Source organism: Folsomia candida, unplaced genomic scaffold (genome assembly GCF_002217175.1).
Source record: "Folsomia candida strain VU population unplaced genomic scaffold, ASM221717v1 Fcan01_Sc006, whole genome shotgun sequence".
Lineage (NCBI taxonomy): Eukaryota > Metazoa > Arthropoda > Collembola > Entomobryomorpha > Isotomidae > Folsomia > Folsomia candida.
Window position 1 is genome coordinate 6,286,911 of NW_019091198.1, and position 26,415 is coordinate 6,313,325.

The window sequence follows — 26,415 nt, forward strand, 5'->3', positions numbered from 1 at the left end:
AATAATAACAGCTATACATACATACGTATGCATAAACGATCTATCATGATTGATTCCAACTGGGCATAACCAAATGTGACTTTGAAGTGGCAACGACTATACTACGACGAGATTATTCAAGAAATATCTCTGATTTAACACTAAACTTGGTGATTCATCGTTTATTTGTACAGTTCGGCTGCTGCGCTTTTTCTCTTATCCTTTCCTCCTTACTTACTCTTCCTCCTTATCATTCTTGAGATGCTAGAAAGACCAGTGTGAGAACATTCTTGGGCGCATTTTGTGTCGTTCAGTTCATGAGTATCAAAAGGAGATCGTTCTCCGCATGAATTATAAAACTTTATAATTAATAGGAAACATGGACAAGCGTGGCTTGGCCGTGAGTGTAATCATCATTATTTGGGTATTTCTCCCATCTACTCATCAATACAAAAGTGGGTGTATAAATTTATGTTTTTTGAAGAATTTGGTTGCTAAACTTTCAAAAATATTGCATAAACTGTAATTTCTCAAAGCTAAATTTTTGCAGAAGGTCACGGTTCCGGATTTATGTTTAAGTACGAGCCGAATTATCGTGAGCGTCGCGAAGCAGAAGGGACTCTTGTCGATCACATCAAAAGCGTGATAAACCACTACAAACGGGAAGAAGCGGCCGGACTCCCATTCATTAAGGATCCTCTCCCAATTAACTCGTTTCATCAAAAGTTTTCTGGAATGACAATGAAATTTCAGGACTCGCAAGTTTATGGCTTCAGTCGGTTCAAAGTGGAGAAATTGAATGCAGATTTGGCCGAGTTGAAGGTATGCGTACAGAATGAGAGGAAATGTATGTAGTAGAATAAAATATTTATCCTTGTCCTTCCTTTTTGCTCTTGCTTTTTGACACACTTTTTGTCAGTGGTATGAATTGCCTTGAAGCTGGATTGTTTTCGCAGGTCAACATGAAACTGACAATTGATGAGCTGGTGGTACGAGGCAGGTATGATGTCCAAGTATCGAAATTATTCATACCTTTTGTATTGTGCGTGGGGTACTGTGTCCACAAATCTCCTTCTGACTCTATGTCAATAAGGAAATGTACCTCTGCCAGTGTTTGATTTGATTTCTTGCACTGCACTGCAAGAAATGCGAGAAATAAGCCCAATTTAGGAGACTCGCCCTTTGTACAAATTGTTCTACACTTGGTTATCGGGATTGTCCGCTAGGTTTTCCTTATTTCTTGCATTTCTTGCACCACTGCAAGAACTTATGCCTGCAAAACAAGATTTTCTTGCAGTCATTTCTTGCAAGGGTTTTTTTTCATGGTAAACACTGACCTCCGTGCAGAAAATGAAATTTTACACACACAAATAAATATGTACATTGCACAGGTACTTGTTGTCAGCCTGGATTTCCAAGACCCAAGGGGATTACAACATGACTGTTTTCAATGCCCAACTTGACGTTGACGCCGAATTGATGGTTGACGAGCTAGGCTACCTTCAAGTCAGCAAAATGGAGACGGATATTGTATTCGGAGATTTGAAAATCTACTTTGAGAATTTAGGATTTCTGGGGAAAATGTTTCAAGTAAATAAATTCCATAAATTTCACTTTATGATTAGTATAAATAAATGGCAAGTATATTCTTATATTTGTATATTATGCACATTTACATATTTTGAAAGGGAATAGTGAACAAAGTTGGCGTCTTCATATTCGAAACAATGAAGCCCACAATCTGGAATGAGGTAGAAGCAAAACTAACTGAAGTCATGAACAGCGAATCAAGAGACATTCCACATCAATTCCCAACTTCCATCAACCCCGTTGACCAAATTTTAGCTCATGTGAGGTACGCTAAAAATGAATACAGAAAAAACAATTAATTCGCAAACCTTGTAAAAATACAAGTCAAATTGGGCCATCATCACTAATATTTTGCATCTAATTAGAAAATTAATCAAAGAGCGAAACCTGGACCCTGTTCCCCTTGCTGATTACTCTACCCAAAGTTCAAAATGGTCAAACTTTGAGTTGTACAATGGATACTTGTACGGCCTCTCCTCAATTCGACGCACGGGACCAATGCTACTCGGGTTTGAAAGCAACACCATTCACATGACTGTTCATTTGGGCGTGAATAATTTAAGAGGTAGCAAGAAAACAAATAAAATGTTTTACTGCAAATACTTTCGTGATGACATTATTGTGATCAAGGCCAAAAAGTGTAACCATAATTTCTTGGTAGGGACGTATGAATGGGGTTGGACAGCCATGCGAGGGGTATTAGGACGAAGGGGTCAACTTACATTTAATCTTGACTTTGTCAATGTCGAAATTCGGCTGCAGCAGTCTGCAAACTTGGACAAAAAGCCAATCGTCGACTCCGTCAATGTAACCCTGGGACCAACACAACTTACTTCTGATGGCATTGGCGCTGTCGATTACGTCTTGGAAATGATTTTCAATGTGGTTCCGGTAAGTTTGCAATCCACAAATTTTGACTTGGAAAATGATCTTGTGGTCAACAGGGAATTAGACAAGCTGAGAAATTTTAATAAATTTAAACATTGCAGAACATGTTCCGGCAACGAATTGCTGATGCTGCCGAGTATCCATTAAGCCAAGCTTTGGAGGACGAACTCCAAAAAATCAATATTGAGTCCTTCATTGATGAAAATATGTAACGAGAAAAAGTCGAATCAACATCAAAATTATTGTTTGTTGTTTCTTTTCGCATATTTCAAATCGAGCATCTATATTCGCAAATACATATTGTTGTCATACATATCTTTAATTATAATTTCCAAATAAATAGACTGTCTGTTTAACAAAATTCATTCCATTTGAGAAAATGCCTATTGGTTTAGTTTTAAATTTCGAATATATATGAAAAACAAAACTCTGGGAACTCTGTGGTGTCGGATGCATATATTAAATACATACTTATGTAATAATAAAGAATTCCAAGTAATTGATGCGTTAAGATCTTTAGGTTGCTAGAAATATCCAAAATATATGATGCCTACCCCAGTTCAGAGGAGGTTATCTCAACGTGAATATAGCTATGCGAATATCTACCCTTACCATAGAATGACATTTCCTGGAAAAAAGTCTTTATTGCTCGCTTGTATTTACTTGCTATGAGCGACCAGAGTTCAGTCTTGGGGGGATCGTAGTAAATATTTAGTACATACACAAATACGAGGGAGTATCAATAATTTTAATCTAAAAGGAAGCAGATATTATTTGGAATGCATGCACAAATCCAATTTTGGTTTGAAGTTGCTAAACAAACAACTGAAAGTTATAAAGCAGTCTTTCTACACAATCAACTTTTATTGGGCAGTCGGGTTTGGTATGAGGACAAAATTGACAAGGAATGTCTGCCTGTGCTTTTTCATTACACACTGCGATATTTTCCTTCGGGGTTTGAAGTCCTTGCAGGTGTATGTACTTTAACATTACTTACTTTTTCCGGACCAATTCGTGGCAGATTTTGTAGACATCATATATTTAAATCATCTTTTTTTCATGGCTTAATAGATTTAGGGAATTGCAACCCTTTATTTCACGTTCATATCAAAACATACAGACGGACATTTCTCGTACACTAAAAATCCTACAAAATATTTAAATCAACTCTTTTAAATCTTTTTCTGAATATCTTGCAGATATTCGATCAAAATTTAAAAGTATTAATTTGTTGTATTTATAAGATCATTATAATGATTGTCCGTCTACTAGTTCATTTCCGTCTTCAATTAAAGATTTAGGTCAGAAAGCTTTTAGAGCAAATTGTATCAACATATTTTAGTATAGATCATAGATCAGTAGTAAATCCTTATCATAAAATTTTTAGGCAATTCATTTTGATTTGCACTAGATCATTATATCATATTCCTCATGGGTAATAATTGACATAAAAATAACAACTTATCGTTAGATAACTCTTTTGCTGGTTTAATTTGTCAGCAATTTGAAAGTCGAATGTTGAGATTATTTATTTTTCTCCATGTTCAAAGAGAATCCACATTTATTAGTGAGATCAACCACAGTTCGACTGCCCATACAGCTCATAAACAAGCAACAAGTATGTGGTTTTCTCCACCCCTATCATTACAGTGTAGGATCAGTATTAAAATCGGTGTATTCAACCCGACAATATCTTGCATCACTTATAAACATGACACGGATCGTTTTACGGGCATCTTCTTGTGTCTTGTGGATTTTTTGCCTCAGTGCTCAAGGCATCACTCACAAATCTTCAAGTCAATTCGCCCCTTTCACGTTGTGATAAGGTTTGATATGGCACCTGCCTTTTCCTCTTGACAGACAAGCGTCTCATATTTCTTCGTCTTCCTTCCACACACAATAACCAGCTGTCCAGCCAGCCAGCCACGGAAATATGGTGGACACAACGTACATACGATTTTATCCGTACACGTTTCTTCTTACGAGTACACACGGCATCTTTAAAAGTCTGCAAGACGTGTGTGGTACACATTGCGTTATCGGACACACGCACCTGTAGAATCTCATCCAGCACGCCCGATGCAAGTACAACGGGACACAAGAAAGTCAATTGGTGATGAATATTGGAACACTTTTGATCAGAATACTGAATATCTTGTGTGCATATGCTGCGTCATTAATTATTCAAATATGCTATGAGAAAGTTTGAATTTTATTGGCAACAGCAACAACTACATGAAATCTTCAAAATTACATTTTGAGTGAATATATATGTAAACAATGAAGCAAAATTGAAACACTTTGTTGTAGTTTGAATGGAGAACCTATGTTTCATTTAAATGGAGATTTATTAATGCCTAATGCAAAATTTGGTGCTGCAAAATGAGAATCGTCTCACATTTCTCTGCATCTCTCGAATAGTTAGACTTGCGTCAAGGGAACCGTAGGGAGACACCTTAATTGGACCCCAACTGGAGAAGAAGCCGTGTAGTTTCATTCTATTCGATGGACATTCTATCTGAGCAGGTGCATCATGACGGAGGTGATATCGAATGTGCATCCGTCCATGAAGAATGGCAATTACACCTGAAAGGCATTGTTCAACTTGCTACAAAACATTATTGAAATTCAATCTGTGCAATGAAATGAGATCCTCCAGTCTTGAAATTTATGCTATATTAAATTTTTTCGTGATCAATATAAACTTGACATGAAGTTTTACATATGTATGTACATTGATAAAATTCTCATAATTTTCAAAAAATGATGAGGGGTTGGATACCCAAAAGACTACGAATCTCTCCATCCTAGCGATGCACCTCAGGTCATCATCTTATTCCATATCAATACAATAACTCGTAAATAAGTGGACTTTATTATGTAATTGCTGTAAAGAGTCTTAATAATTTTACACAATTTAGTCTGCAACCGCAACCACTACACGAATCGCTTCTCATCAGGTTTTGACCAGACTGACTGACATGATGATCATGATGACCATGATCATGAATGGGTCTGGCCAACTCATCAATATTCAACGATTTAAACTCATTCTTCTTCTCCATCGTCGAGTGAGGCAGGATGAGAGCGAATTATTATCAGCTCTCTCACATCATACATTTCCCATCAATTTCTTGCATTTTAATGAAAAATTTGTAACCAACTTGGAAGCAGGGCTGGATATCCGGTACATGATCCAAACCATAGGCCTGATGATGATAAAAGTTAAAAGCATCTTTCTGTTTCCACGTCACAGGTGGAAAATGGCTCACAAAGACAAAAGCAGTGCAGTGCAATGCTTGTGCATACATATGCTCCGTAAAATAATAATGATGCAGCTTCGGAGCAAAAGACTGTTGTAAAGAGTGAATGAGCAAATGGTTTAAAACAGAGAAGAAAGAACAGAACAACCAGAGACGTCCAGGTCGTTGCATTTATTTGAGATGCAGGCCAACCAAGTCACTCATTCTGTTGCATGCATGCATAGCTTATCTCTCTCCCACCTGAACCAGTTGGTTTGCTTCCTCTAATCTCCAGCATGAAGCTAAATTACTGAGTCTGAGATAGTCCTAAAAAGTAGAAAAACCAAACCAAACGTCTGGTATTTAGTTTGTGGGATGGTACTCCTCACATTATAAATACTCTGAATGTATGTACGTATCCAGTGTTTGTTCTCAATGATGTCGACTTGACTCGTATTGTTTTGACTGGCCTATATATAAATGCGTGCATTGGGCACTTTTGTAGTAATATGTTCATACATACAGGTTACATCACATTGATGCTTCTTTTTTAAGCCATTGTTTTTTATAGGTTTACAAATAAACTCTTTATCACCGTTCCTTCTGTTTCTATTTTTTAATGCGTTCTCTCTCAAATCATGGTGTGTGAACGGTTAAAACTACTTTTCACACATTTTATAAAATTGCAATTTCCATTGCAACCATCAAATTATGGTTCAAATTTTATCGTCGTATTCTTTATTGGTGATAAATTTTGTCTGAAAATAAAGTCCAATTTAAGAGGTGTCGGAATTAAATTAAAAAAATGATCCGTGAAAATGCAATGACATTTGAATCAAGTCTTGAATAATAATCTTTAGTTTCCAATTTGTAATTTTTGACTGAAACGATTACCATTTGAAAAGAATGATAATAATACTTCACCACGTGTGATGAGTTGACTTTGCTATTGTTCCCGAATGGACAACTCCAAGTTTTTTTCCTCGTTGTAAGACTAGAGTATTTTGATGCCTATTGTCCACTTCCCATCTGTATTTAAATTGTTTCGTCCGTGTGGTTGATAATGTTCAGACGTACATCAGGCATACACAATTCAATCCTTCGATAAATTATCTAGAAGGAGTGATTGCATTTAAAAATTAAGCCCTCAAGAATCAATTTAGATGCACCGGAGATTGTGCATCTTCCTCCGTAGAAATGTTATACTTCTCCCATAGCAAAAATATTTTTGTGAATCATGTAAAGAGGTTGTATCTAATTGCAAAATTCACTCTGTTGTGTATCATTTGTTGGTTGTTGAAATTCCAGTCGTGAAAATCTAGTCAAACAAATGAACGTTAAAGAATGAAGGCTTCTACATATTTAATTTACATGTTCACCTAACACTTGCCTTTATTTTCTACATAAATAGAGGTTTCATTTAACAAACTCTGCATGTCTGCACTGGATCAGTTTCCAGCCGACATAAAATCCATGCTCTTATTGCGCTGTAGTGTACACTTTGACTAATGCTATGTAAAGTCGAATTTGAAACTTGTATGAATTACTGCGTAGGAAATCAGACGAAGAAACCCGTCAAACAATTAAGGAAAGTAGCATAAATTACGTGAGTGTATCATACAGAAATATAAAAAAAAGAATGGATGTTGTAACGCCAAGTTTGAAACTTGAAGTATAAATCTAATCATACGAATCAAAGATTAATAGTTACACAAGTATTTTAGCAAATACTTATTTACTTTGAAGCATTAGTAGATAATTCTGATCGACGAAAACCAGACGCACAGAGCACACGTGAACTTATGAGAATGTGGCTAAATCGTCTTAATTTTTGTGTGTCATAAAGATAAGCGATTTCAATCAGTGTGCCGGTGTGTAAAAAAGAAACTAAAATTAAAAAGCTATAGGTTACCAGGCAAGGATTTAATTTATAAACCGTTTGTTGCATCAGTGACACATGTAATGAAACACGGACAGACAACAACAAACGTATGCATCTCAGCAGTCAGTTGGTTCCGACGATGCGATGCATGCGAGATGCATCTCTCTCGAGGAACAACAATCCACTTGATTCACTTTATTTGCTGCAAGTCTCTTGGACATAAAAAACGGATTCTTTCGCTTTTACAGTCGCATGCATAAGTGGCAGACAATGAACGAATGTAAAGCGAACCGCTCCACACACAGCAACCAAATCAAGCGCATTTCATTCGCATTTCGAACCTTGATTTGAAAGTGGTCATTCATGAAAAATGACTTAAACCACAAGCAATAAATGATTTTGATCACTTTCAACTTTAGGGTTTTTCATTTCGATATAGTTTTCATTTCATGCAAAATTGTGAAAAGTATTGTACACCGTGAAACATGTGTGGATCACTTGTTTGCGTCGCACTTAACTTGGGACTCTGAGATACTGTTGAGGTCAGGTTTATTAGGTGCTGGAGCAAGTTATCTGAAGATGGATGAAGTCGAAAGTAAAGTGGAAAAGTGCATCGGGATACAGGAACAACCTTCCCGAGGAGAAATAAGTGGAGAGGGAAGGGTGTATTATTATCACATCCATGCATGTGTGGTTCTCGTCATTATCCGATTTTCCAGCAGAAGAGGAAGAAGAACAAAATGAGACCAGGACATTCACGCCTCACATGACGATCCCAACTATAAGCAAACTATGGCAGAAATCCGTACAATGTGCAACACTTTCTCTCCTAACTTACCTTCCGGAAGTAGAACGACATTTTCAAAATTATTGTTTCCTAGTCAAACCTTTCCATAAACAGCTTAAAAAAGAGTTATGGAGCAAAATTCTCATATATAACATTGTTTTCTTTTTCCAAAATTCTGACTCAAAACCAAAACTTCTCCCACAAATTCTCACACATTTTCGACATTCGTGCTGAACCACCTGGACAAGCCCCGACATTATTTAAAGGACTTTTATCTCCTCTCGCCCATTTGTGCATCTCTCGCCTGTTCTAAGAGGGAGTACTTGGAGGAAGGTGATGCAGAGTTACTCAATGATGATCACCTAAGAGAGATAGGATTCGTCTTATAATAAAAGAAGAAGAAACCAAATGCAATACCGCCTTCAACATTGGGTGAGCATCTTCTTCTTCTCATCTCCACGTACGTCCGTCCACTACCAACCACGTACGTACAGGTAAGCCAACTAACGTAATACCAAGTTAAGCCTTTCTTAGCTACCCATCCATCTATCTTTTGCTTATTGCTTATGTGTGTGTGATGAGTGAGACTCTTTCGCTTCCTCCATTGAAAATTAGGTCAGTAGTATATAATGTCAGGGAGAAAGGGAAATGCTGGCATTGACATTGTGACCACGACCACGGTGTTGCCGACGACAACGTTGCTGGTTATTTCGTGATTTTTTAACATTATCGCCCACCCCCACACACACAAACCACTCACTGCACTCACCGTCCCTTGGGTGGGAGTTGGAGCGAGTTAAGAAAAAAAAAACTCGGCAGTTTGAGGTTTGGGTTCCTCAACCGTCTTGAAGTCTTCAGTTTGTGTTTCAAAGCTCTGAATGGTGCTACGAAGAAGAAGTCTCCAGTTGAATAATAATAAAACCCAAGTCTCAGCAGAGTTATTAGTTTCCGACTTGGGTATTTTTGGGCTTTTTCCCTTTTTCTTTGTGAAAAGGTGAATTAGAGAGACAAAGTGAGGAACGTAATTGGGACTCATTGTTACCGGCTTTATTAGAGTAATTGAGAAATCATAAAGCAATTAATAGTGCTGTTCTCTTCCCCCGGTGTCCTGCTGAGCCTTTGAGTTTCAGGAAATTATCAGATCCAGTTGTTGAGACTTTTCGTCGTCTCATAAACATTCTCCACTCACAAAAGTTGTGTTTCTCTCGGTTACATTCTTCCTCTTCCTTGTGCCCCCAGAATAGAACGCGTTGAGAGAGAATTCGTAGGAGAGAGGTGTGGACATTGGATTGACTAGCATTATCCTGGAGTGGATGATCACAATGGATTGGAAAGTGGTGAGTTTGCCTCCTTTTTTGTTTTTTTTACAAGTGTCGACAATTCTCGGGACAAAATGCAATAAAGCAGCCGGTTCTTCTACTACTCCTCCCAAGAGTGTGGGAAAGTTATTTATTTGAGAGGTTGCTGAGGAGCATCATAATTTGTTGGGGAAACGCATGAAATGAATCTTTTGGCTTTTAGAGAAAGGAATCCGGGGTTTATTGAAAGATTTGTTTTGGAAGAATTCACTTTCTCATATTCTCCTAAAGTGTTTCCAGCCAGCCTTACGCACGTAGATGCACGTTCCGCACATATTTTCGAGAAATTTATTCCTTCCCCTTTTGTGTTCCAAGTTGTGAACAATCTGTTGGATTAAATAAGCTGCACAAATTTCGTACACATGTATAGATTTCCTTCACTTATTGTTTCTCGTAGAAGCAAAAACTTTTGTGAGGCGTAAAAACAATCCAATTTTCATCTTAATTTCCTTCCCCTTATTTAATGTCTCATTCATTCATACATTTCCACTCTTGTTGTTGATTTATCGGAATTCATTTCATGACTTGGTCATGATTTCTTTTTCGTGTCGATCAATTCACTAGAATAAATCGCCCATTGTACACCCACGGCAATAAGTGTCAATTAGGAGGGCTTCTGGTCTGCCTTATGAGCAGCAGCAGACCAAGGGAAAACTTATTTATGCGTACATAGTGGACATTAGGTGACTGGTTAATCTTTTCATCCTTGTGTGGCAGGCAGTAAGCTTTAAAAGTAAAATGCAAATAAATGGAATTTTTTTAAGTTCATTAGAACACCGACGACATGTCAGTCCTCGCACATACTTGGAGATATGTATGCAGTGATGAGATTCAGAGAAATAGAAAGCACGCAAATGTGACTCATTTATGAATTATGCATTGCACTTGGTTCATCTCATCGTTCCGTATAGTTCATTGCTCGTAACACTTAAAAGCAAATCGTCGTTTACACACTGATACATAAAAATTTTCAGATTTTAAAATTTACTCTTTCCCATCGCACCACCTCGAATATAAAAGTAATAAATGGTATGAATTTCGAAAAAAAGGTTAATCAACAACGGCAAAATATGTACTCATATGCCAAACGAATAGAATGATGATGATGATGACGATGATGATAAAAGGTCCATTTTATAAGATAGCATATAAGCTGCAACTTCATTCAGAATGAGAAGAAGGCACAAAACACTCATCGTCCGTCCGTCTGAATCTGAATCTTTAAAATTATCTATACCTGCCAAGTTGACATGTTGATGATTCCCAGCCCAGGTAAAAATAAACAGGACATTCCTATTGCCGATAGTGTGAAAATAATGCGAAACAGAAGTTGAAATGGAGTGAGGATTTTTATTATTCTTTAAAAATTTGCATTGTGTCAGAAAGGGTGACAAGAGTGGAGCCTCTCATTGATGGGAGTAAACTGAGCATCATCTTAAATGGGGTAGGGAAACGTGTAATTTAGTCACATTACTAGAGAATCCTTGTCACATCGGAGTCATAAAGTGAATTAACAATGGTCCCTCTATGTTTGCACAGCAGACACGCCACAAAGATCATTGTTCACATTCGAAATATGATTAGATGCAGCCCTTTTCTGGTCTCTCTCTCTCTGCAAATATTCTATTTTTACTCCAATATTCTTCACGCTGTACAACTTTCTCTCTCCGCCGATTTTCCTCCACGTATGTATGATGACGATCATCATTATCATCCTCACAACGGAGGGACAATAAAGTCCAACATGTTATTTATTGTCACATATCAACATTCCCATTCCTCCATTGTTGATTTTTAACCAGGGCACAAAGTGATTTCCATGTTTAATATATTATTACCCGACTCAGACGTCCGTGACTGCACGTCCTGAAATTTATATTTTTATACACACACACACCTAAAAATGATATGCACTATTGTACATATGTTTCCACCAGCTTACAGCCTCTTCTACTCCGACAGCAAGTAAAATTCAATTCAACTTGAGCCAAAGCCACACGTGCTCCACATAAATACATTTAAAAGCGGACAGGTATGCAAGCAACCCAAACCGAGATAAAAGTCGATTTATTGCAGCACATTATAAAATTAAAGCCGTTTATTCAGAAAAAGGCAGTTAGTTGCTCACGGGTAATTTATTAAGGGGAGTAGTTTGATGGGGCTGAGATTGATTCGATGACTTGATGAGCGGAAATGCAGTTTACTTACATCCATGAATATTTATTATTGACGGTTAGCAGTTTTATCGTTATTAAGTGTAAATGTTGAAGAAAGGAAAACTTGGGAAGAGAGAGAGAGAGGAGGAATCGTGTTTGTTATCATTAAGAAAAGCGGCTTCTCTTTCACAGGACTCACCCAATTCCCTGTTTTTTATTATGTAACAAGTTGATTGTCAATATCAGAGCTGCAACAGAAACTTGCCACAAGGCGAAGGAAGAAGAAGAAGACAGGACTTAAAACTTGTTTCGCAACTTTTCCTTCATTGAGAAGCATGCCATGCATCACACACACACCATTCTCTCACTCTTTCTGCCGTATAGCTGCCTTTCTTCCCTGGACAAAAGGCTATAACTTTTTTTTCTCGGCTAACTCAATCACTTTGTTGCCTTATTTCGTCCTGTTCTCTCCTTGCGTTGGGTGAAGTATGTACACATGCAGGAGGAGAAATTATCCTAGATATTTCCATCGTCATTAACAAAGGAGCGAGGAATAAGAGATATTTAGGTTTGACTGTATGGTCAACCAACAGGCATCGTATTGTGTCATGGAGGTTTGATTAATAGATTTTTTCAGAGAGAGAAAGAGGTCTCCTTCACATGTACATATTTCTTTTGGCTCTTTTATGCACTTATCAATCAATGGACAGCTATGAGGCATCGGGCTTAAAATTATGGCCCAAAAGGCTAAAATATTGATTCGATCTTGCCATTTGTAAAATGCCATTCCTCATAAAATGTCTGGCTGGCGTGGTGGTAGGACAAATTTTTATGAGATACGTGCCTATCTAACGAAGTAAACCACACAGCAATCAAAGGAAATGACGACGACGACGAGGAGAAGGAGGAGGAGGATGGGAAACAATGTTTGGTTGAGATTCCAGCCAGATTTTTCTTTCTCCTTGTGCATACATATTCCTCCTCCGTGATACTGCTGTGCAATTATTTGGATCGAAGGGAACCAGTTTCCCTACACAACAACTCGTTCCTACATAGTTTGTTTTCATTCTTGGTTTACATTTCTTTGAGTAAAAAGTGGAATATAAATCGTCCGACAAAACAAAATGTTCAGCCAACATTCAAAATAGCCAAGGTTTTACGCATAAATTATCCTATGCCGAACAACGAGCAAAGAATTTATTCGAAACACAATACGCACTCGTATGTATCCCAGTCTGGGCATGAGGTATGGCATGACAGCCACCAGGTAGAGGAGGAATAGTGAGACTCTGGCATGATGTTTATGATCACAGCAATTTACTTCTCTCCCAGGAGAATGCTTATCTATCCCTCATCAGCAATCTCTGGAACTCGTCCGAGCAACGATCCTCATGGAATATCCACATCTGATCAATTTTCATACCAATTCCGCAGCACCCAAATTATTGATTTTATCGCAATCAACCATTATCTAGTGCATTGTAATTTTCTGACTTATTCCAGATTGCACTTTCAGACCAACTCAGAGAGAGCAACTTCACTCTGTGCTACAATTAAATGCAGTTTGACTCGAGTTTTTCTTATAGATTTATGGCAATTTATACAACTTTGGTACTACGAGATGAGTCTCCTCGTATATAATTTCGGCTTAAAAATGATAAGACCTTGTGTCAATAAAAAACCCTTGTTCTTATGAGAAAGGCTGAAATAAGTTATGCATGAGATTTGTAAATATGATGATAAAATCCTCAATAATCATCTCTGAGAAAATTAAAATCCTTCTTATTTATGATTAGTCAGTTGGAAAATTATATGAACTATTTAGAAAAGTACGAGGCTAAAATATGCATGAATAACAATTAAGCCCACAGAGTTGATAGTTCCAGATACCAAAGTCATTTATTGACATGTCACAATGACATTGAATTTTCCCCATCTCCTTAAGCTAGAAATATACCACCACTAATAATAATAATTAATGACAAGAGGTAGATTGCATTTCCTTGTGCAATGTACGATTGCGTCGGCCGGCTAAAAATTGTGGCTGAGTTGTCGTAGGTATAGACAAACAATTATAGATTTGGAAGAGTAAGAAGAGGACGACAACGAGGAAAATGAACGTCCATATGCGCATAAATACATATGCACGGTATAAAAATATATATCGTATACCGGGTTCATTTTTCATTTAGAGGAAGAAACAAAGAAAAGCTGAGGTTAATTTGAAATGAAGCTCAGACAATGAGTTTGTGTCATCAATCATCAAAATAGGCTCTCAAGACTGGGGCTTGATGACTTCATGAGAGACTGGCTCATCTCATCCTCAGTTATTAAAAGTGAGCTCAGAAATGTCTCTATTAGATGATGGCCGGGCAGTATTAGCGTATATCTAGTAGAGAAAAGTGGGTCGTGAATTGGTGTTGTTCCGATTTGTCAGGTGCAATTTGCAAGGACTGAGAGTTTGCCAAAATATAAATGCCATTGCAGAAGCAGCAACGACTGCATAAACACACAATATGTATGTGCATATGCTCATTTTAAGCTTATTCTGCCTGCACCACGCGAAGACGAGGTGTAATCCTCATTCGACACTACGAAAGGAACATCAAATAAAAATAAGAGTTATACTTGATGATCTTCTTAAGCTCTGAGCAAAGTTTGCATCCAAACTCTAATTCAATTGAAGAGGAGACGACGGTATTTAGCGTCTGCACACGCAACGACGGTCATCGCCTTTCTGTGATGTAGTGTAGTGCCATCACGGTGAGGAGGATGACGATGCGAGGAGGATTAGCAAAATTGACCAACTCATTAGAACATCCCGACGTAGTGGTGGCAGACCTTTTGGGATATTTAGAGACGGCGTTGCACGTTGTACATCATGATTATTAGCCACTACTTTGTACACCCTGCTTTGAATATCTTGATCTCAAAGGTATTTGCATGTATATTTAGTTATTGGATCTCATTACGTGGCTGCTGTCACTAAATTTATGGATGGGGTTTTCTGTGCAATTTTAATCGTCTCTTGGGACGCACTTTTGAAAATGTTTAAAACCTTTCATTAAATGACACTTGGTTCTTCTACGAAGACGTTCTGCGAGCACGAAGAATGGGAGATGTGTGCCATATTTTTCTTTGTTGTTGACGTTGTTACCGTACAGAATAAAGATGGTTGGAAAAGTGAATTAATCATTGGAATGGAAATAATGGGTGAATAGGAAGCATGTGAGTGGTTGAATGAGATCAGTGCAATAAAATGCTAAGTACAAGAAGAATAGCTCCCTTTTCACGCTTTTCTATTTGTTATTTATCATAATCAGTTCCTCCACACGTATGATATTTTATCCGCTCTTTTCGTACATAAACATACGTATTGAGTTGGACAACGATTGGCCATTGGGACACTCATGCACACTCGTGGAAAAATATTTACAATCGTTTTCATTCTTCCAAACGTAGACAATTACTTTGGCGGATTGATTCATATTTTATCGCAGGATCATCATTGAAAGTGCATAATTTATTATTTACGATTCATTCGTACACATGTATTTATGTGAGGATCGGCAAATTGCAATTCGTGGTACATTAGCTAAGAATTCGTCGAGTCTTCCTTCTTATTTACCAAGTAGTAAAGCTACAGAATCAACAATCAACATGTTTTGAAAAGGAATGCAGAGGAGGAAACTATGGTTGACAAATGTTGTGGATTTCGTTGAAATGTTTTTGTGGGGTGACGAAGATTCGACGAGGTTATAGCGCATAACATCCGTGACTTTTCCGTGAGCTTTGAGATGGTCATCAATTCACCTGTTGTGTGATGATGATGACGACGACGGAATTATGTATGAGAGAGCGTTGTCTTGTCAAGGGTTTGGTCCTTTTACGTGGCGCATAAGAGTTGAAAGCGAATGATAATAATAATAATGCAAACCAAGCCGACATGCATGTGATAACCATTTGACGAGGAAACTATACACTGGTTGGAGTAACAAAGTTAATAATTGTGCACTGGGCTCGAATCAATTAATCGATTCTATCTGCAATTTATTAAGAGTCAACTCAAACTGTGCTCTTCAAAGACCTCATACCGACTTTGCTCTCATTGACGAAGGATCGTGTGTATCATTGGGTGGTTATTAGCTCTCGATTTGCAATTGCAACCAAGAAGAAAGAACTCCCAGAGCGTCAAGGATGGGTTTCTCTCCTCTAATGGTCTCTCAAGCCAATCAAGCAATCGGGTTCAGAGTTGAGATCAATTAGACTCGGGTATTAAATTCTGAAAGTTTTGAGAGCTCTGCAATTTTTGCAAGTCTGGTTGATATTTAAAGAAAAAAAATTTCACTTGTGAGCCTGACTTTCCATGTGTTTAAACCAAGCAAATTTAAAAATTCATCCATCACTTGTACATAAATACATATTTCGTGTTCAGTTAATAAAGCATGAAAACTGCTTTATTTAGAATTTTTTCTTCATGGCTCTCCTAATTTGTTCACGGTATGTGGAAGAGAAGCTGCGAAAGAAATGGATAAAAATGCCTGGAGTCAATTAAAGTGCGTTGCGTTGAAAAGTTCTCTGCTTCGGGGAAGCAATTAGAATGTTAAAGCCTGCTTTATGATGTGCTGCCTTCCTCATATGGTCGTCGTCTTCATCATCATCCATCCATCCACCCAAGCAGCGTAGCATAGCTCCATCCATCCAAAAACAACTCCCCACAACGTTGGAGGAGGAAGACTCGATGGTCATAATTGTAATAAGAATTGCTCTCCGTTGTTGTTGACCAGCAGTGCATTGTTGTATTGGCGAACTACAGGATGCATGTTCTCGTTCTCATAAATATTTATGAGAATTGCCGGACACGCAGCAGCCAAAATCAAGCAACAACTCATGTTATCCTATGTCTGCGCAGAGTGCACTTCTTGCAGCAGCAGATGAGAAAGTCAGTAGTTCCGTAGTATTTAAATCTGATGATGTGATTCTTCTTCTTCCTCTTTGTTTTCAACAGACGAAATTCATAGCTCTTTAGTTATTCAGACTCTGCGGCCCTTTGTCTATTTTTTAAGCACACATGTGACTGGCTATCGAAAGTAAGTAAGCGTACGAATCTGGATCATGGTGGCAAGGTCTCGAATGAAAATAGAGCTTGAAAGTTGAAGAATTTTTCAAATTTTTCTCAAACTAATTTCCCCATTTTTCACCACTTTTGTATGTAGAATAATAACTCAAAGTTTATTCAAATACTCTTCATTTTATTTACGTAATGAGGTAGACACAAGCGTTGTACACATTTTTTTTTAAAAAACGTCTGTCTCAACACTATTGTTATTCAGGGCAAAGGCGAGGACAGACTTCCTAAAAATATTGGTACACAAGGCAAGTCGACATATTTATGTGATCCTTGTTGCATTTAAAAATTACTAAATAAGTCGTACTCATCTTTGACTCACTTGCTTGCATCGAGATATATTTGGTAGAGAGTTGGCCAATTAATATGCTGCAAGAGGGTGCATTTATAGGTGTGATGCAATGCCCAGGACGTGATTTATATTTCACTGCACTATTAAAATTCCTAATACACGTACAAAAATATGTATATGTTTTCTAAATATAAGAAATACACAAGTGCATTTTAAGTATGCATTCTGCTATGTATGTATTTACTTCTTGCATGCAGATGCACGTGTGATGTTGAGGAATTAGTCCAAGGTATGAACAGTTGCACAAAAAGCCAAACCAATTCATTCATTAGCACGACGACCGTATAGCAATTCATGAGATGAGATTTATGAGAAGATACTTACGAGATGAGAGTTCTTTTCTCACACGACTGCTACCGAAATTAACAAAGCCGACATCATGAGCAAGGGCGACGTTTGTACTTAAAACGCTACAAATCCTAACGCATTATAATAAATGTTCCGTGTTAATTACAATGGTGCGTCCCTCCCATTGCACACAGCTTCCCTTAATTCAGTGAGGATTAGACAACAATTTCATGATTTGACTAATGAGCTCATTTTGAGGCAGGATAGAATATTTTTCTATCACGTATAAAGTAAATTTTCCGGATTAACAACGACTCGGCTTTCTTAGAGACGGGTAATCCGATCACCATTTCGATACCTTTCATGTAATGCACTCACATATGTACAGGATCAAAAGGGTACGAAAATCGGAGCTCAAATTACTAAAATGTGTCTACTTTCGCTTTCTGCTGTGAGTATACAAGGGCAATATTTACAATCGTATGTAATGAACCCTATTTTAAAATATTATCGTAGACAGAAATATTTTGTCTGAATAATACAGAGCCATCCAAAAATAACTAGAGACGAGGTTGCATGCATACGTACATAGCAATCTTCAACCTAATTTGACTAAACAATGAAATTCAATATTGCTACTTGCATATAAACTTGGAATCGAAACAAAACAATGGCGACAGAAATACATCCAGAGCGGTTCTGGCAATGTCACATTTGAAATTTGTCCAATTTGGAAGAATGTGTGAAATTTATTACTCGCTGGCAAAGTCGTTTTCGGATTGGGCAGCAGCAGTGCAACAAAAACATGTACGCATCCATATATTTATAAGTACGTAAGCCAAGCGCAAAGTGCTAATGATACCGACACACACAATGGATTCGACTTAACAATGGGACAGAGGGGACATAACAATGAGTTTATATCGAACCCTACCATGAGCCCCACACGCTCTGCAAATGCAAACACAAACGGCGCGATAACAAGAAACAATGCGGACGAGAAAGTTTTCATTTGTTTCAATAATTATCATTATAAATAAATATGATCACTCCCGTATTGTTCTAATCGTGCCAAAATGCAAACATTGGCAGGAGAAGCAGCAGCACCGTTAGCTGTCCGACTTGATCCGATGCCTTGTGTGATTGCTGCTGTACTGTTTCGCAAATTCTCCGCGAGCAAATGCCCAACAACTGGCAATCAACAAGTCAAAAAGGACGACAACAAATACTCTTTAAATAATGAGTTTCTTCGCTACTGTTGTGTGTGTTTGTTTTAAGAGTGGCATTTACAAATCGAACCATTTGATTGGCATGGCATTTAATTAAATTAGGCTGTAAGTAAACACTACTCCCCGCCAAAGCATTCATTAATTTCACAATAGGAAGTAACGCACATTAGTGAAAACGGGAACAACACATTTTGTAACCAGTCACTTATTAGGATTAGTTTCTTGCTCTCTCTCTTTGCTCTAATTTTGAACCGTCTGCTGGACTCGAGCAGAAATTTGGGGAGGTTTATCTCTCTCTCCTCGCAAATGTCTGGCTGGTGGATGGACATTATTATATTTTGGTCTTACCGAACAAATAGTACAGACTTAAGAATTAGTCCATGTTCAGCTTCCTCTTCTCTTTGCGGTGTGAAGCCTAAACACGGATCTGAATTATACATTCATTCAGTTTCCCTTGGGTCGTCGGTCAGTGGGCTATTCAAGCAAATACCAACGTGCTTGGCCTCTTCTTCTTATGCTACATGCTACTTGTACCATGGGATATAATGGAGTTAATTATATACATTTGTGTTACTATGTCCAATTCCCTGCTTATTCTCATTTCCTAATTTCTTGCTAATGTGCTTAACGCATTCGGAAACTGTTTAACCACACTCTTCATCTCGTCTCATTCTTGAGCTGGCTGTAAATCCGCAACTTACTTAACGTCCGTTCTGTTCTTATAAATTATGTGCCATCAGGTTGAGCCGTCTCGTTCGAAATCTGTGTTAAGGGATTATTTATACTTGAATGTATTTGGATACAACTTAATCATATATTTTATTGGGTGTGAAGTACTTTAAAATTAATGTTGAAGAAAGTAAATAATAGCCGTGAACCCAAACTGGCATCTTTCTCTGTCCGGCACTAGGTACATACGTACGTGTATGGTAGTGGATTTATGTAGGAAAAAACATCGCCATATTTATCTGTAATAAATATCCTGTATTCATTGTCAACAAATATTGATGAAGTTCAATAATTTATCGCGAAAAAAAGTGCAAGCACTCCGTCATCCATTTTCCCTTTGTTTTGGTACGTCGTTAAAGTTGTCCCACCTGAATAATTGGCCATTCTATTTTAGCCTCAGAAGAATCAACTTACTTTGGCGCTCCTTCATTAAAATTGATCAAATGAAGAAGATAAGGGATAAAGTGCGTTATTGTCTTTGAGTCGACACAATGGGAATAAATGGGCTGAGAGTAATATTTCATCTTAAAAAGCCCTTGATTGCACACCACCGACGCTACGCAGTAGTTCGAAAGTGCAGTAGGAGGAGGAGGATGAGAGGAAAAGCGCACTACAAATTATGCTGCGACGACTTCTACACTTGGCTGCATTACTTTGTGCTGAGAATGATACTTTTTCAATGGCGATGTAACTTAAGTAGTAGCCGAGTCGGTTGTAATGTTAGGAGATTTTGATTATCATTTGATTGCATGGTACATCACTCAATCTGAATGTGTCTCCGTCGAAAATCCACGACCAAGCAAGACACCATAAGGAAGAGCACATTCATTTGCTACGCTAACCCCCAGGAAAATTATTTACTTTTTGACATGGTCACTCCCATCTCCCGTCAACCTTCTTTTTCTTTACGGCATAGAAAATTCGTGAAAAAAGGTTTCCGATTTTATGATTAGGGTATTATAGCAAACATTTTTGCAAATTTGTGTCTCCTCAAATTACTTTGTTGCGACTTATGTATTGCATCCAACTATTAGAGCGATGTGGTCGCTGCCCATCTCCAAGTTGCAGAAAGAACCCCAACCTTTGCCAAGACGGTAATGATTTATGCACGATTTCGTCTTTGAATGTGAAGATGGTGGAATGAAAGTCAGCTTCAAATCATGTCACAATCTCTGTCAAAGCAAAAGGGACGTGATTTTATCATTCATTCACCAAATCTATTGGAACTCATCAGATATGAGTGGCTTTGTTGGTTTTAAAGCAAATCCGATCTATTCCTAAATTATTTTTGGCAAAATTTGGCATTCGGGTTTCATTTTCTATATTATTAAACTGCATTTGAGTAGTTTTAGAATGTCGCAAAATTGAAAGGAAAAGTATTGTGGTTTAATTAAAGTTTTTTTAAAGTACGGTATTTTTACTGAACTTTTGAATACTGCATTTTGTGAGTATTAGTAGTAGAAAGAACTACACATCAACTCCTCCCTATTTTAGGCTGTTTTATAACTAATGAATTTTCTAAACTCGCCAATTTCTGCGTCAAACCAAACCAAAAAATAGTGGCAAATCCCATGCATTGCTGGTCAACCAGAGTGAAACTTGCAAAAAAAGAGACAAATACAATAAATTAACATTAAAAGCAAAAGTTTCATCACATAGTTTAACTTTAGGAGCATGCATTTTATTCAACACTTGTGGCTTTTCATTCCCATATTTGTCCACATGCATATGCATTCATTCGTTAATTAAGAGGTGAAATATCTACAAAATGAAAATAAAATACCAAGAAACAAAAATCTGACAAATACGGAAACTATGTACAATGAAACTTATATAAGAAATTTTTTCTAGAATGAATCAATAATAACTGTGGACCAACGTCTTATAAAATACTTGTTAAAATGTATACGTGATGGTTGGTGTCATCTTCCTTCCGCAAAACAATTCACTCCAATGTGTATCTAGTGGAGATCATAAAACAACGCAAAAAATGGCTGCATCAGTGCATTATGATTTTGCTGAGAAGAAGAAGCTATAATATTCTTGACCATATATTCTATAATATCACATTGTATTCTATAACATGCTGTTGTGGGCTCGTGCATTTTTACTTATCTTCAGAGACCACCAAACAACTACAACTCAAAAGTCATTAGTGTCCATCAGGAACTCGTGATGTACCAAAAGTAGCAAAATGATGACGACCATGATCACACTCACATAAATGCACAGCTTATCTCTGTTTTCACTTTACTGCACTCAAGAGTCAGCAGCAGTGGTGGAAAAGCTGTGTTCAAACACCGACGGCCATCCACTGCATAAAAGAGTAAAAAGGTAATCCCCAATGCTTGAAAGTAAAGAGGTTGAGTGCACCGAAGAAGGACTCGTGTGTGTTTGTATGCGTCTCCTCATTTCATTCATGAGCAGATAAGTCCGTTGAGGTGGTGCATTCTTAAGGAAGGACGCAGATTGATCATTCAATAATAAAAATACCATGCAGCTCATAGTTTGCAAATATCTCACTTTTGCTTAACTTTTAATCATGTGCATGTGTCATCGCAAAATTCGCACGCACACACAACACGGATGCAGTCTAAACGTATTTATGTACACCATCCTGTCAACTCATCGCAAGTGTGGCCAAATTCTTTCAAAATGGAGAAATACAGCTTTGAATTATTTTCAAGGATGTGGAATATTGAGTATTTTATGAGAAAGTTATACAACCAGATTACAGAAGACTGCATGCGGTGCACATGCGAATAGTGTTTATATTTGTAGGAGCTAAATCTTTAAAATTGCTGCATTATTATTAACTATCGTGATTGGAATTGGAAATCCTACGGGAGGAGGTAGCCCATTACGCAAGAAGGATTACGTTCGCTTGCATTTGAGTATTTTGCACTTACTAGCTCTACATTTTACTGTATATTTATATGCGAATATCTAGCTTTCGTAAGCGACCACAATTATGGGAGAAATTTTAAAATGAAAACCAAGAGTTTATTCGCATGTTTATCGGCTTGCACTCACGAATTTTGACATCTTTTGCTTCTGCTGGGACTACTCCGGGATGAAGTGGAAAGTAAAAGGAAGACAGGTTTTTCAGAGTCGTCTGAGAAAATGGTGAGTGAGTGAGAGACGAGGACTCGTATTCATTTGATTGTTTATGGTTTGTTGATTTTTATTACATTCAATTCCAGTGTTTATTAAATCATTCTTTCAAACTCTCGTGTCATCTTGCTTCACGAGGAGGAGCGATATCTTGTCTATTTATTTATGACAAACTCTAAAGTTTTCACTTTTACCCAATAAAAATAAACATTAAATATTGATTTACGACCAATCTTTGCCAAGCTAACAATTAGCTAACAATCCTGCGACAGAGAGACATCCGTCCGTCCGTCCCATGCACGAAAATAAGTAGTACCGCAAACCTCATGAATATCATGCTTATAAAAAATTATTATAAATGGATACGTATGAAAGTTATGCGTGTAATAGAGTTTAATGGGGGACAATTTTGGGCTTTTTTGAGAATACAAGTAGGTTAAAAAATGTAAAATTATATTTAAAAAAATTTCTATTAATAATACTTTCATAGAATTAGAGTTAGCACATAAGTAGGTACGAAAGTATAGCTGAGGAAATGTCAAAGCAGTCTCCCATCAGAAAACAATTACTAACGGCTACCGTGTGTGCATGTAAGTCATGTAGATCGCGATCTATCATTTACAAATTCGAGCGACATTCTGCACAATCTATTGTTGTAGAGCTGCTGAGCAGTTAAATTTCTGATGAGTAAGCTTTGTTATTACTGCTGCAGTGTATTAAGAGCTGAAATTGGAAGGTTTGACGTAGACTGACACGAAAGAAGATGACGGATTGAATTGGTTTTGAAAGAAAGTTGACCTTACATGGCACCCGAGGAATGAGAAGCTCCACATTCACGTCGATGATCACAAGTAATCAGAGCTCATTATTTGATAGTGTCAGTCAGTTAGCTACCAACTGCACTTAATCGTACAGTCAATCTCAGCCTATTGATTTGTCTCTCTATTGGGTCGATATTTTTTTTCTGCTGAGTTGATCTTCACCTGAGCTGCGACTTTTTTCACGACGTCAGATGATGCACCATCACCATAAATAGTCTCCGATCAAGTGAGAGAACTACTTTTTTCATCAATGGATTATTATTTTGATTTTTGGTACTTGGCGTTTTTAGACGTATTTTAAAGGGGAGAGTAAAAAACCATTTTTCCATTGCAAATTGGATAAAATGTTGACGAGTGACGAATCTTTGTTGGCATTAAATAAACAAATATTGGCATTCCCAGCAATGCAACGCACACGGTAGAAAAGCCGTATCGCTATAAATAAATGGAGGAGAATGTCTGGTATGGTACGTACGTACGTTCGTTTGGCATTAGTGCGTTGAGGTGGGTGTTGGAGAGACAGAGGTGCAAATTCAAATAGGATATTTGCACTGCCGATTTGTATATTAATGAAGTTGGAAGTGAGATAATTAGAGTTGACATGTTGACATGAGGCAACTCCGGTTTGGCACGATTACTGCCTCGTTGCACAGTCGCTGCTCCATTTACACAGTGTTGCTCTCTGTTTGTGAGTCTTATCATCAAGGTATCAAATACTATAGAGGAATTTTGAGCTCGTCTCAGATTTCCCGAAAGTAATCTCTACTACAAGTCGTCTTGTCTGTCAAAAGGCTTTGCAAAACGCATGCAAATTTGGTTGCAATGGGAAATGTGAGAAACTCATTTCATTCACCAGAACACCTAAATCCCATCATTTACAATCATCCTCGTTCACCACTTGTCTCGTTTAGGTTATTACTACCGTTGCGGTTGCATATATGCATGCGGGACGAGTAATGTGGTGGCTAGTAGGTTAGTGCCAGCCCAAAAATAAACAAAATTCAGTCAGTCAGTGTAATCCCAAGCACAGCCCTAATCTGCATGAGAGTTGAATTTGAATTCACTTTTATTTCATCCGTTCTCGTCTCAAATGCTTTCGGACAATATGCACAAGAGTGAGTCGTGTATCCTGTATTCTGCTGAGGATGGTACCATACATAAATATATCACTGAGAGCGAACTTTATGAGAAAATTAAAAGAAGGAACGATCCTCTCATTAATAAAATTCATAAGAAAATATCATGTCTTTTAGAATAAAGTGAAATTCATTCATTCATTTTCTTTCACTTTCCGCAATTCATTTTAATTGATGGGATTCTCCTCAAACTTTACTTAATGATGATCTCCATCATCAAATAATGAATACTGACACTTGACGTGGGTTTAACGAAATAGAATTGAATGCAAATTTGAGAATGTGGCTTTCCAATTATCTTTATCTACCATGCCATTAAAACATGGGAAGAGCGTTTTGCAATATTTGCAAAATCTTGACATTTTGGTTTATGTATATCTGCACCTTCCTTGGGATTGTCCGTATTTTCCAAAAAAGCCATATGCAACACAAGTATACGCACAGTTTTATCACTTCATAGTGATGATAATGATACTTATGGTTACGTGTGCAGGGGTGGATTTCAGAGTCAAATACCTCGTAGTAATCCTGCAGTTTTAATAGAGTGATTATCGCCTCATTTACGCTCACTGCTACAAGCAAAGTAAATGTGTCAAATGGTGGCGAATGGGCCAAGTGACAAAAATGATGATGGACGGTGACACATTACATCTTCTATAAACACCAGCCAGCAGAAGTGGCAGTACCTCCGGCACAGAAACGTACGAGGTGTATTTGATCATTGCGGATACCGCGACCGACCCCCTGTTGCGACTCTTATTCTCTCTCCATTATTTCATTTCCAATCTTTTCTGCATTGGCAGAGGAACAGAATTTGGTGACCGTTTCATCATATCGCATCTCGTACCTTTATTCTTGGTCTTGCTTGACTAAATCAATCGTACATGTCGCACGACTCAAATTTCAAGTTCATTCTTTTAAATGCAAACAAATGTATGAAAATATTGTACAACATTTTTTAAGAAATTGTCATGTCACATACATCCATCCAACATTTGTCGGATACATGATGATTACTGCGCTATAGATCCGCATTACTTGCATGAGTGCAATCATGCACACAGCTCTTTTCAGCCCTTTATAATAATATTTCAATTTCAGCACTCGGGTGACATTGTCAATTTAATACGTGATTCAGCAAGCGACACTACTTCGCGACAAAAATGGGCAATAAATCTCACTACTCGTAGTTTCCAATGGCTGATTGGTTGATAACGAAATGCTTTCATGAGCACCGATTTGGGCACATTTGAATTTTTATCTTAACCACCGTACCACCACCGCCACCTTCGTCGTCGTCATCATCATCATCATCGCCACCACTGCTATAATATCAGCAGGGATGATTGTGACATTCAAATGAGTCAAGAGTCAATATCCGACTGAGCGGAAGGTCAAGAGTGGTTCAGTGGGTCAGCGTAGAATAATTCGTCGCGATGATTGAAAAATACACAAGCGTGGATTGAATTAGAATTGCGCTGAATTTACCTGCCTACCTAGATACACACGTATCGATGTACATATGTACATACATATGTATTATTTATGCGTGGAATTGATTGCTCCCACATAACTTCCTCCAAAGTATTTATTATGTCTTACGCTTTGTCATTGTATGATGATGATAATTAAATCACACGTTGATTGTTCGAGTTTGCCTGGCAGACAGAGCTTGGTGTACACACATACATGTACATACATACATACGGATGATAAACAAAAACCTAGAAATACCT

At 37.6% G+C, this 26,415-nt stretch overlaps 2 protein-coding genes across 3 annotated transcripts in view; both read left to right on the plus strand.

Moving 5' to 3' along the window:
• The first annotated feature begins 114 nt into the window (after positions 1–114).
• Positions 115–2,822, plus strand: LOC110851172. 2 transcript variants are annotated; one of them, XM_022098832.2, is made up of 8 exons: positions 115–434; positions 533–801; positions 936–979; positions 1,371–1,569; positions 1,668–1,834; positions 1,935–2,134; positions 2,231–2,460; positions 2,559–2,822. In XM_022098832.2, exons 1-8 carry the CDS (start codon positions 359–361, stop codon positions 2,667–2,669), a joined length of 1,296 nt encoding a protein of 431 aa, XP_021954524.1. In that variant the 5' UTR covers positions 115–358; the 3' UTR covers positions 2,670–2,822. The 2 variants fall into 2 exon arrangements, with proteins under 2 accessions (XP_021954524.1, XP_021954523.1); XM_022098831.2 differs by having other exon boundaries at positions 116–434; positions 530–801.
• Positions 2,823–9,018: 6,196 nt separating this feature from the next.
• The window catches only part of LOC110851282 (putative mediator of RNA polymerase II transcription subunit 26), a 28,425-nt gene continuing 11,028 nt past the window's right edge, over positions 9,019–26,415 (plus strand). Inside the window, exon 1 of the mRNA XM_022099000.2 lies at positions 9,019–9,705. Coding sequence (XP_021954692.2) covers positions 9,682–9,705 — 24 coding nt within the window. The 5' untranslated portion in view covers positions 9,019–9,681. The remainder of the gene's footprint in view (positions 9,706–26,415) is intronic.